Source organism: Sphaeramia orbicularis, chromosome 15 (assembly GCF_902148855.1).
Source record: "Sphaeramia orbicularis chromosome 15, fSphaOr1.1, whole genome shotgun sequence".
Lineage (NCBI taxonomy): Eukaryota > Metazoa > Chordata > Actinopteri > Kurtiformes > Apogonidae > Sphaeramia > Sphaeramia orbicularis.
Window position 1 is genome coordinate 36,960,998 of NC_043971.1, and position 13,427 is coordinate 36,974,424.

At 33.8% G+C, this 13,427-nt stretch overlaps 1 protein-coding gene across 1 annotated transcript in view; it reads right to left on the reverse strand.

Annotated features, from left to right (window-relative positions):
* Positions 1-287: 287 nt before the first annotated feature.
* LOC115434115 (protein kinase C epsilon type-like) overlaps positions 288-13,427 on the reverse strand; it is a 168,258-nt gene continuing 155,118 nt past the window's right edge. Inside the window, exons 13-15 of the mRNA XM_030155812.1 lie at positions 12,566-12,754; positions 5,592-5,738; positions 288-1,439 (exon numbers count right to left, since the gene is read on the reverse strand). Of these exons, the coding sequence (XP_030011672.1) occupies positions 1,293-1,439; positions 5,592-5,738; positions 12,566-12,754 (483 nt within the window). The 3' untranslated portion in view covers positions 288-1,292. The remainder of the gene's footprint in view (positions 1,440-5,591; positions 5,739-12,565; positions 12,755-13,427) is intronic.

Genomic DNA, 13,427 nt, shown 5'->3' on the forward strand with positions numbered 1-13,427 from the left:
GATGTTTAAAAATAACTACAACCTCACATTGTGTCAGTCATATTTCCACACTTTTACACAGTTTTGTCCGTTATTAAAGGTACAAGTTGGATTTGTTGCGTTGTTTGTATTAGTTAAAAAGGCTTTAGAGGATTGTTTGACCAGAAAAAAACCTAATAAATAAACTGATAAAACAATTTAAAGAATTCTGCAAATCCACTGTTGCATATAAAATATAATACATAGTACATTTTGTTATACATGTGCAAATTTTTGTGCAAGCGACACCTATAGCACTGCTCTTCTTGAAGTTCCTTCCATTTTTAGCCCATTAAAGGGTTTTTTGGGGAGTTTTTCTCAACTTGAACAAAGAGTGTAATGGTTAAACTGGCAGAATTTGGCAGAAAGGTGTGATAAACAGACTGATAATTGGAAGTATTATCAAATAAGTATCATCTTGTGTGTAAGTTTCAGTGTTTTCAGGCTCTATTTTCTCTCATTCTTTTAATTTTCACAACAGAGCAATAATACGCATCGGGCTCAGTGTGTGAAATGTCTTTGGGATTTTTATCAGATGACAGGTTAAATAACGCATCCAAAAAAATAATACAAACTTGATGTGCAAATGCCATGATTCCTTGGAGTGATTCTGAGACGTTGATAAATACACATCCTGTCCTCGTTGAGAATAAAATACTTTTCAAGACCTGTTTTTCTTTAAATACAATCAAAGGTTCAATGACTTTTTTTTCCATTCACATACATGTTTAGGGAAGAAAAACATTCTTTAAACACGGAGACAGACACAGTACATGTACACAAATGTCTTTCTAGAGGTATGAATGCATGCATGCTTGTACACATAGTCCTCCTTTCTCACACACACACTCACACACACTCACTGACTGCCCCTACCTTGCACTTGTAACCATTCTGGTTTTAGGTGTTTATCATAAATCCAACTGAAGGAGCGTCGGGTGGTTTCTAACAGCGTTTACCCAAACACGAACATGCTGCTGGACCATACCGTTTGATGAGATATGCACACATGGACAAGCAACAAGAGCACAGAAACCATAGTGAGAGATACAGGTGGTCTAGTATAATTCCTGGAGTGTTGAGAATCAGTACAAGTTCAGGAGGTCTCCCGTCAGAGGCTGTGTTTCTTAGAGATCACTGTTTCTTCTAATGTTTTGTCTTTTCCTCGATCATTTCCTGGTGTGTGCAGATGTTTGTGTGAGTGTGTATGTATTTATAGTTAATTGTATGAGTGTATGTACAGTGTGTATGTGTGGGTTTATGTGTGTGTGTGTTTAGGCTGCAGTCTCGTCTCCAAAGTAGGAGAATCCTTTAAACTCATCTTGGTTGATCTGTTTGATGATGTTGTCATCCACAGGTGTCAGGACGGGCTCTTCACGTGTGAAGTCCTGATCAAAGTTATTCACATCCCTTTTGGTTTTCTGGAAAACAAACACAACACATGAAATGTTTTACTGAAATGATGTGAGTGACTAAATTCTGGTCAAACTGTATACACTAGTAGTTCCCAAACTTTTCCAGTTGGAAGAATAAATACCTCCACAATACCCAAACTGTCAAAAATACAATACAGTCACGGAAAAAATTATTAGACCATCAAAAGTCATCAAAAACAATGGTTATGCAATCAAGTACTAAGCCCAGTGTGTATCATGTGACTAAAACAGACAGAAAAGAAAACATGGAATGCCTAAAAGCACTGTTGTTGTCAGTACAATGCCATAGATATTGACGTAAGAGCTGAAGTGATTTGAATGAATGAATGAATGAATGAATGAATGAAATCTTTATTTCGAACATGTAAACAGTGAAATAAAAAAAATAAAAAAATCAACCAACAAAATATAAGTACTAGTACATAAATGAATGATAAGCAAAAACAAACAAACATAAAAAATAGTAATAATAATAATAATAATAATAAAACAAATGAAATGAAATTATACATGCTCGAAAAGGAGTAGGAAGAAGTAAAAACTTATGTACTCCTACCCCCAATTTCTATTCCTTATGATCACTATATAGCAATTATTATTTTGTATGAATAATAATAATAATAATAATAATAATAATAATAATAATAATAATAATAATAATAATAATAATATCACATCCCTTTTCCTATATACACTAATAAGTTATAATTTTGTTTTTTTATAAAAAAAAAAACAAAACATGGAAAATGTCTAGATATCAGCTCTTAAATTAAACTCTTGTTGTTATCATTATATTTGTCCAAACAAATGTACCTTTAGTTGTACCAGGCATTAAAATGAACAAGAAATTGACAAAAAAAACCAAGGGGTGGTCTAATGATTTTTTCCGCAACTATATAGTGCGAAAGTCCCAGTCCAACCATAGGTTTGTTAGTTTAGTAAAGTTCTAATGACCACACATATGCATTTCAAAGTCTCTGTATTAAGATCCAATCTGAATATATGTGCCGTATGTACAGCAGGAAAAACAAAGTTTCAGGGAAAAACAACCGCTTTAAACCAAAGTAGCTGTATTTGGTGTTACGTTTGGCACTTAACCCTTTAACCTCCAACGTCTCAACACTGCAACAAGCAACATAACTTAATGAAATACAGAGCTTTTGGAATTCTTGATATCAAAATTGAATAAAATTGAAAAAAACACTCTGGCGCCTAAAGGGTTAACACGTCTTTAACCCATTTGTTCAGACAATATGAGATTTATTAAATAAATTTTCTGATATTTTATACCAGGTTTCATTCAACACATGTCAGATGTTTCTAACTGTTCTGCTTCTCGTCATGGGGTCAGAGGTCAAACTAAAAAATGATTTCAACCTTTCGAAAACATTTAGTTCAGTTTGTGTGTATCTTTTAAGGCTGTTGCACACATTTCATGTATTTTCTTGTTGAATTTGAAGAAAAGAGAATGAGAAAAAAATACATAAATATGTTCATTTCAACCCTGAAAAACAACAAACCTAGAGGTGGCTTAGACTTTGTACAGTCCTGCACACGTTTTGATCGTGTGATGATAGTTTGTTTTAGTATAAATACAGTAAAATGACATGAAAATGCTTATATTTACAAAGACAAAAATTTCGAATTGTTATTATTTATAGGTTATTATAATCACATTTTACAGGTCTGACCCACTTAAGATTGAGTTGTTCTGAATGTGGAACCTGGACTAAAATGATTGTTAATACGTTAGTGTAATTTTTGCATTTCACAAATTCATACCTGTACTGTACATGCTTTTAACGTTCCCTATTACTAGTTATTTGAAGGGTTTGTGGTATTGTAGGCAGGTATGTGGATCTCATGCGAAGCTAAACCGTGAATGTTGAATGGTATGATGGAATGATATATGACCTCAACGCTGAAGGAAAAGTACTCAATGTGCCAGTGGAGCTTGACAGCTGGCTAATGTTCATTTCATTCCTGCAAAATCAACAAACCTAGAGGAGGCCTAAGACTTTTACACAGTACTGTACATTTTGAATTTTCCTGTCTACATTTCATGGACTCCTCCACTGTCAAAACATTGAAAAGTCTGTGTCATCTTTTATGTTGTTTTTGTCGTTGCAGTTGTACATCTTTGACATGTTTTACTTTGGCATCATTTTCATCTCATGTGTTTTACGTCTTCCATCTTTTTTTTTTGTGACTTATGTTTTATTAGTTTCAAAAGAACAACAACAAAAAAAACACACAACATAAATAAATAAGTCTGGGTAGCACAGTCTTATCAATTATTTTGCTTGTATAATGTCCATTTTTTCCACTTTTTGTTCATTTGCGGTTCTTGTAGTCTCAATCTGTGTTAGTTTTTCCATTAGAAATATGTCCTCGATCGTAGTTATCCATTGATCCTTTGATGGTACGTTCATCTTCCCCCAGTTCCTTGTTATACATTTTTTTGCAGCTATCAACATCACTACGTCTTCCATCTTACATTCTTTTTACATTCTTTTATGTCTTATGCCTAATGTGGAGAATGAATTCACATATCATATTATTGTTATGGATTTCATCCTGATATCTGTTACCCCAAAAGAAATCATCCCATGTTTTGGGTCCTGACCCTAAATTTACAAAAGGCAGGTGTATATGTTTAGCCTTTATTAACAAATCAGTCAATGAATTAGTGGATCTGCAAGACACTGAAATAGAAAAAATAGGACCAATGGCCCTGTAGCTTACCGCCCAAATTAAAAGCTTTGGGAAATGTATCCAGATGCCATTTATTATCACCCAGTTATGTGTATTTATTCTATTACAGAAATAGCCCATGTTTTGGTCATATTCCAATCAGATCTGTAGAAAATTCAAATTCCAACTTGATATCATTGCTACTTACTGATTTATTGCAGCGATCCACTTCATATCTGTTATAATGGGGAAATTTTTCAAAGTCGCAACAAATCCAGAATCAGATCTAAATAATTTCCATACCGTGTGTTGACATCATCATACAGAAGCTGTATACCAAGTTTGAAGTCAATCAGAACTGTAGTTTCGGAGAAGAAGACGATTGAAATTTTTTCCCCATAAGTACCCATGTTAAATTTTCCGTAAGTTCCCGGATCCAGAAGAAGATCCTGATCAGCATGTGGACATTATGTTTTGGTCATCTCCCCATCAGGGCTGGACTGTAGAAATTTACACTGGATATCATTTATATTTACTGAGTTACTGCATCGATCCGCTTCCTATCTCTTATAATGGGGAAATTTTTCAAAGTCGCAACAAATCCAGAATCAGATCCGGATCCAAATAATTTCACTAACTTTTGTTGATATCATCATAAAGAAGCTGTATACCAAGTTTGAAGTAAATCGGAATTGTAGTTTCGGAGAAGAAGATGATTGAAATTTTTGTAACAGATGACAGACGATGACAGACAACAACAGACGCCGCTACCGGATGCCGCATGACGACAATAGCTTACGGCCTGCATTTAACAAAACACCCCATTTCATACATTTACTGTTAAATAACATATAGAGTCACTTTACAAAAGAATTCTATGGGACGCTTGTATGAAAATATAGTGATAACAAACCAGTTTGATCAGCTTTAAGTGCAGGGATGTCGAACTCGGCTTAGTTCAGGGGCCACATACAGCTCAATTTGACCTCAAGTGGGCAGGGCCAGGAATATAATAGCATAATAACTTAATAAATAATGAAAACTCAAATTTTTTCCTCCGTTTTGGTGCAAAAAAAAGTATAATTAAAGTATGAAAATGTTATCGTTTCACAAAAAATTGTGAATAACCTGAACTTCCATGAACAACCTGAAATTTCTTCAGAAAAACAAGTATAATTTTAAAAATAGTATGTGCAATACAACTTACAGATCACAATGGATCTACAAATACTCAAATATTTAGTAACAGGCATCTGCTACTGAAAAATATAGTATTTAAGTTTATGACCAAAACTCAGTGACACCCATGACTGTTAATGTCTTTGTTTAACATATTCATCCACTGGGCCGGATTGGAGCCTTTAAGGGGCTGGTTTTAGTGCAAACGGAATACATTCCTCATGGCTTTATTGTTTTCTGAGGTGTTTTTTTTTATGAACTTACGATGCGTGGTTTGAAGGGGGGTCTGATCTTCCTCTGCTCCAGCAGCGTCCAGTCAATCTCTCTGAAGAACGGGTGGAGTTTAATGGCCTCCTCCAGACCCTGAGCCACCACACAGCCCAGACGTTTGTTAGGACTCTTAGTCATAAACTGAAAGAGAGGGAAAAATGGAGGGGTAGATTGAAAGGAGGAAACAAAAATAGCTTAAAAACAGGAGCATCATCAGCAGAGACTGAAGGTTAAACATGAATAACAGGTGTTAATCAAAATCCATTCGTTCTTCAAAATCAATTTCTAAAAAGAAGAAATAATAATCTGAAATGACGCAACTGCTAGTAAATTGAATTCTGGTAAGAGGACTCATAACGGCCAGTTAATAACTATCATTATATTGTTGTGCTTAAAAGATATATTTCCTACAAGCGCTTCATAGAGTACGTCAGGCTCCTTGGTCTGTTGTTTCACCTGTTTACAGCAACAGCTAAAAGGAAAATTTTACATAATCATCAGGGAAACAAACAAAAAACAACTCAACAATGAGTAACTACACTTCATGGAAAGAAATTAACACAAATAATAAAACACAAATCAAGCATGCCTGTTAATCATTGTTTTTTAAATTTCTCTACTAAACTGTAATTTTGGAAGCTGTTAATTTTGTTCCATGATCAGTTTTTATGCTTTTTTATGTTTATTTTTCCTATCTTAACATGGCACTTCACCTTACTTTCTGTTGTATTTATTGTCATTGTATATGCGGCTGTAACTGTTGTTGTGTTATTCCTGCTGTTGCACAGCCCATTGCCCCTCTGGAGACATATGAAGTTATCCTTGTAGCCAAAAAAAAAAAAAAAAAAAAATGAAGAAGAAGGTGTTCTAAAAAACACCCACATACATTGTTTTATACAATACTAACTATTTGCTATATATTAAAACACAGAGTTGTGTTAATTACTGTATATGACAGAAACACGCAAGTACTAAAGTAAACAGTAATAATGATGTAAACTTTGTTTCAAGTGACAACATATTAATTAACAGGTTAGCTGACAAACTATTCAATTCAATACTAATTTAAAGCTAAGATCAGCTAATGCAGCTGAAATAGTCTGTCACTGCATTTTTTCATCCTAATACACACAATGTTTTGTTTGAAGCAATATGTGGAATGTATAAGTGTTGCTCCCCTTTGTAATTTGTTGCAACTATTAATTTTCAATAAAGAAGAAAAACAAACAAACAAACAAACAAACAAACAAAAACACAACACCTAGCATTAGCATTAGCACACACAAGACAATATGGGATCAGCTCCAGGCACCAGCAAGAGAATTCACCCATATGTACCAGTTTAAATGAGAATAACTTTGGCCTTAGCTTCTAATGAAGTAATAATGACCTTCGCTAAAGATTTGCTTAATAAAATTATTTGATGATCCTTTTGTCCGTGTCACTTGTCAGCCACAACTAGAGACGTCTGTAGGAAAAAACATCAATTCCATTCATTACTCTGAAAATAATAAAAATAACTAATTAATTAAACAATGAAACAAATTAATTAATTGAATTGGATTAATGAAACAATCATTTAGATGGCTGCAAAACAAAACCACCATCTGAAAAATGCACTTTGATGAGAAAATTTTAAAAACTTGCTGTTTTCTTGCAGAAGGCTATTTGGCAATGTTGCCCAATAAATAATATACTTTTAAAACTGTATATTGCTTTTTACAAATAGAATTCTACAAGAAAACAACAAGATATTTTCAATTTCCTCAAAAATTTTGCAGATAGGAGGTTTTGTTCTTTGGCTATCGATTTATAGAAGGACCACCAGAGCACATATTAGACCAGTGGTTCCCAACCTTTTTTGGTTCGTGACCCCATTTTAACATCATAAAATTTCTGGCGACCCCAGACATTCACAATGGAGACTTTTTTTTTTTTTTTTTGCTAAAATTAATTAATTAAATTTTTTTTTTACTTAATTTTTATTAGATTTTCTCTTTTTTCAGTACAGTACAATTTTACATTCAAGTACAGTTCAATTAATTTTCTTTCCCCCTACACAGCTGCAAATGTATTCTCATACATCTCCACAGGCACATATGATGAAATTTGAGAAAGCAATAACAATTATAGCAAACAATGTTCACTCTAAAAAATAAAAAAATTAAAATAAAAAAATAAAAAAGGCTGTAGATATAAATCTTCGTCAGAGGTAGAATGACAGCACCTTGATAACATGGAGTATTCTTGCATCACCAGTAAATATTATTGCAGCAGTAAAGGTAACACAGGTTCCCATCTTTTAGTAAATATGGTTTTCTGAAGCCTGAGCAAGTATGTGATCTGTTCCATCTGGTAAATATTCCAAACTTTTTGAATCCATGTATTATATGAGGGAGGTTCTGGTTTCATCCAACTGATGTTTATGGACTTTAAGGCAGCGGTGAATAATATATTAAAAAAGTATTTATCTGCTTTTCTAAATTAATTTGTTTTTGATCATGTAATAGTTTGCTATACTGTGTTGCAAATAAATGTTAATTTTAGATGACATTTAGTCTACATATAATGTATACTATTATGGACGGAGGTAGAAAAGCCAGGTGTACATTACTGCACAAAGTGAGAATTTTATTTTCCTTGGTCAGGATATGTACAGTCAGTCCAGCTTGGATTTACAAGGCTGACAATTAATACTGAACAAACAAGAACTCAAACTATGAATTATGAAAGAGCTGCAGCATCTGAAACTGACCACAATGAACATTTGAAAGATAAACAGTACCACAGTGCTTCTGTTTCAGCTTCTGAGTTTGTCATGTCTTTAATGTATCGTGATTATCTCTCTCAATTCACCATATATGTTTTATTAGTAAGTTTTTATTTTTTATTTTTGTTAATTACTAGAAATTTCAGGCAACCCCATGTGGGGTCCTGAGCCCCAGGTTGAAAAACACTGTATTAGAGGGAAGAACAAATGACTCCTGGAAAAAAAAAACCCAAAAAACTTCAATACTAGCAGGAAGGTGACTTTTTTTTAAGGTGGTGGCAGTATTTTGTTGCTGTCACTATTATGTTTTAAGACGCTAATGTATTGGCTTCAAATCCAAGCTGTAGTTGGTCATTGCACTGACTGATTGATTTTATGTATGGATCATCAGACTAAATAATAACAACAGATAACATGTAACAAGTAGCTCATGATGGTGTCCAGATATACATATTGATATGGAAATGTTGTCGCTCAAAAATCAGCTACATTTGCTATTTGTGTTTCCCATTTATTTGCATGTTAATGTAACAAGTAAAATTAAATAATATATTTAACACTGGCATGAAAACAGCTGAAAATAATACTTGGAATAGATATGCTTTACAAATCTAGACCATTTGCCATATTAGTGTTTACATGGAGAAGATAAAGCCATTAAAATAACTCTAACCCAGGGGTCTCAAACTCATTTTCTTTCAGGGGCCACATTCAGCCCGATTTGATCTCAAGTGGGCCGGACCGGTAAAATAATAGCATAATCTATAAATAATGACGACTCCAAATTTTTGTCTGTGTTTTAGTGGAAAAAAAAAAACATTAAATAATGAAAATACTTACTTTCATAAACTATTCAAAAAAGATGTGAATAACCTGAAAAAACTGAAATTTCTTAAGAAAAATAAGTGCAATTTTAACAATATCATGCCTCAAATGATCATTTCTACATGTGCATTACGGATCAGATCTACAAAGACACTAAATACTTAGTAACAGGCAGAAAACTGCTGAAATTGTGCTTAATTTTCTTTAGACATTTCAGGTTCATATTTGTTCAGGTTATTCACATTTTATTGTTACAGGATAGTTTGTAAATGTAAATATTTTCATAATTTAATGTTATTTTTTGTACTAAAACAAAGACAAAAAAATTGAAGTTGTCTTTATTTATAGGCATAATGTAAGATTATTTTTTTCACATCAAACCAAGAAGAAAATATGGAGTCATTATATTCTGTAGGTTATTATGTTATTGTTTTACTTCAGATTATATTAGTCTGTATGTGGAACCTGAGCTAAAATAAATTTGACAGCCTTGACTGTGGAATTTTTGCACTTTGCTAATTCATCCCATGGGCCGGATTGGAACGTTTGGTGGGCTGCATTTGGCCCCCGGGCCGCATGTTTGAGACCCCTGCTCTAACCTCTCTATGTTACTTCAGCCTCAAGCCTGATTCCACTCACAGGACAATTTGAAGAATAAAGGAGGCAATTCATGTTTTTTATCCTTTCATTACATTAATATTAAGTAAAGCTCAGAAAAACATTTAATCCTCATAAACTCCTGTTATATAAACTAGTTGAAGACTTTGATGAAAACACTGGAGGCTCTGTAAGACGGTCCTTCACTTGAGCCTTTCTGCAGCGTTTCAGCCATCAGACCAAGCAGATCATGTGACCTCAAGTCCTTCAGCTGACCAATCGGAGTGCAGAGTGGCAGTAAAGTGATTGGTCAGAGTCCAAGACGCTGTCCAACATAAACACACACACTTTCCCACAAGGCTTTGCAGTCAAACCGCATCAAGAGCCAAGGTAAACGCAAGGGTTGTGATGGAAAAATTGAACGAACAAATAAACGAACTGACAAGTGGCATTAGACACACACACACACGCACACACACAATAATTTATTGCAATAAACAGAGGGAATTAGCCGATGTTCTTTCAGTGAATATAAAGCAAACGCAGATCAACAGAAGACACAAACAAAATAAATAAATAAATAAATAAATAAACGTCAAATACTAGTTGATATGATGCAGTGATAAAACAGAAAAAACTGAACAAAAAAAACACAAAAGATGATGAAAACATGGACAAGAGACAAAACGAGACAATGAAAACTGGAATAGAAATAAAGATAAAAGAGCTGGTGTGACATACATAGATTTAAAGTTCTTTAAGACTGAGGGTGTCAAACTTATTTACTTTCAGGGGCCACATTAAACCCAAGGACATGTTCTGGTATACTATCTGTTTAGCCCACTTTGGATTTATTATTATATTATATTATATTATATTATAATTTATAAAAATAGATGTGTCTGGCTCAGTAAAATGCACAATTATGTCTAGAAAATCATTTTGGATCATGTTCAGTGATGCATGACTCAGTAACTGAAGCAAAACCACCATATCAAGCATCTCCAGAATGGATCCGTTTAGCTTGATAATATCTGTAAAACTAAGTCTGGAACCCTTTTGTATTAATAGCAACATGATTTACTCAACTGGAAAGGAGTTCCATTAATGCAACAAATACTTATGATCATAATAACAACAAACAAGTGTAAATCAGACACGTTTAGGTGATGTTCCATTCACTACTGCATGTAATGTATAATTTTTAAACGTTCTTAGTTTGCCTTCAAATCGAACAACTTGCCCTCCTCGTAGATTCTAAAGCTTGATCTATTTTATGTACAAATATAGTGTGTTTAACATATTTCAAGTAATAGAATCTGCAAGGTGGGCAAGAATGTTCTTTTAGATTTTAAAAGTCAAACCTAATGATTTTGCTGTATTTTCCAAAATGATATTCAAATGAGTTCAGGTCAAAGGTCATGTTTGGTCATTATATGGAGCTGGATACGTGTTAAAGGCACTATTTAAGTACTATATGCATGAATGATAAAGAGGTTGATTAAATTGCATAAGAGCTTGCTGGTGTAAGGTGTTGGCAAATGGGGGGTGAGTTCAGATGCTGCTACAGCAGCAGCATTAAGGCAAATATGCAGGTATTTTACTTGAGATCACATGCTGCATGTGGCCAATGAAACTAAGAGGAGTTCTTTACCCTTGATTGTTAACATCTGCATGATTGACACCCCTGCAAATAGACCTTTAGAGGATTAAGAGGAACTTGGACAATGAACAAATTGGGTATTTATTTGGATTGACAGGTAAGTTAAGTACTGTTTTTTATTACATTATCATTTATATTATTTATCCATTTTGTGAAGATCAAACATATTCTGACATAGTAACTAAGTATCAAGACTAGGGATGCAACGATATGAAAATTTCATATCATGGTTATTGTGACCAAAATTATGATGGTTATCATTATTATCGGGGTATTGTTGAAATTGTGCTCAAAATGTTCAAAAAGTACTAATACACACACTGAAATAATTTAACCAAGTTGTATTTTGAAAAAAACAAACAAACAAAAAAACAAACAAACAAACAAACCAAAGAAAATAATTGGCACAATGTACCTTCTGTTGGCAGAAACATTAAAATATTAACCCTTAGTGGTCTGAGCCTATTTTGTCCGTTTTTCAGTACTTTTGATTTTGCCTTTATATACTATATAAACAAATGTTTACTATACCCATGTTTGGGATCTTTTTTTTCAGCACAACTTCATTTATATCATCTGTCTATTATTTTTTCACTTTAACCTACTATAAAAAAATAAAAGGACAAAAAACACAAAAATATATGAAATCCAATTTGAAAAATGTATATAATTTATTGCATAAATAACACAAAGATGCTTAACGAACCTTTTCAAAGACTTTAAAAGTGAATATTGGTTCCAGAAATTAGGTATATACAATTAAAATTGTAATAAATTAAAGCTATACTCAAATATTTGACATAAAAGCAGATCTTTACATAGGCGTTTTTTCCGGAAAAGTGCAGTAATCAAACACGGTTATCATGATAATTAGAATTTAAACGGTAATACTACCCGTCTGCAATTTTACCGCGGTTTATCATTATACCAGTAATCGTTACATTCCTAATAAAGACATAGTAACAGTGGAGCGTTAATGCACTTGGTCTAAATATTCCCCTGCAGCCTCCCCTTGATCCCTGCCATCTCTAACATAAAGACACAAACCCACAGACACTAGTGCAGACACTAGTGAACACCCCCTCCCCTGCATCACGCTTCCCTCTGACTGACCGCTTTGAGAATGGACACGGCCTCCTTGCTGAGCCAGACCGGGTACAGGACGTCATCATGGAGGATGGACTCGAACAGGTCGTCTTCATTATCGGCTTCGAACGGCGGCTGGCCAGCCATCATCTCGTACATCAGGACGCCCAGAGCCCACCAGTCCACCGAGGGGCCGTAGTCCAGCTCCTGAAGGATCTGAACGTGCAGGAAGAATATGCGGCATGAAAATACTATAACTACAAATGTAAGGATAAAAAAAAAAATGTGGAAGAACACTGAGTCAAGAAAAAAATACTCTCATTTGATGTAATACTGTTTTTCGCCTACATTTTTATTTTGTCTTTACCTCTTTTTCTATCTTTAAGCACTGTTGCTCTGTTCTAGATATGAAAAAATAGGACTAATGACCCTGTATCTCACTGTCATATTCTATCAAAAATCAATAACAAGTTGAATTTGCGAGGTTGTCAGGTTTTTCGCTAGTCCTGTGGCCTAGAAGAAATAGAAGTGGGTGGTACTTTCACTGGAGGAGAACTCAACAAATTAAAGTCCATATATGACTTCCTATCAGCGTTCAATAGTAACTATATTGATATCTGTAATCATTTCCATGTTATAAACCATCAAAATTAGGACCATTATAAATAAAGGTACACTTTTAATAATTCAAAAAAATTCAACAAAATATCAAAAATCTAAATTCCTCAAAATTGTGAGCAAGTTTTTTAGACATTGACCTTGAGTTTAACCCTTCAAGGTCACTCAAGGTCAAAGGTCATGGTACAAAATGAAAGTCCATATATGACTTCCTATCAGTGCTCAATAGTAACTGTATTGACATCTGTAACCATTTCCATATTATAAGCCA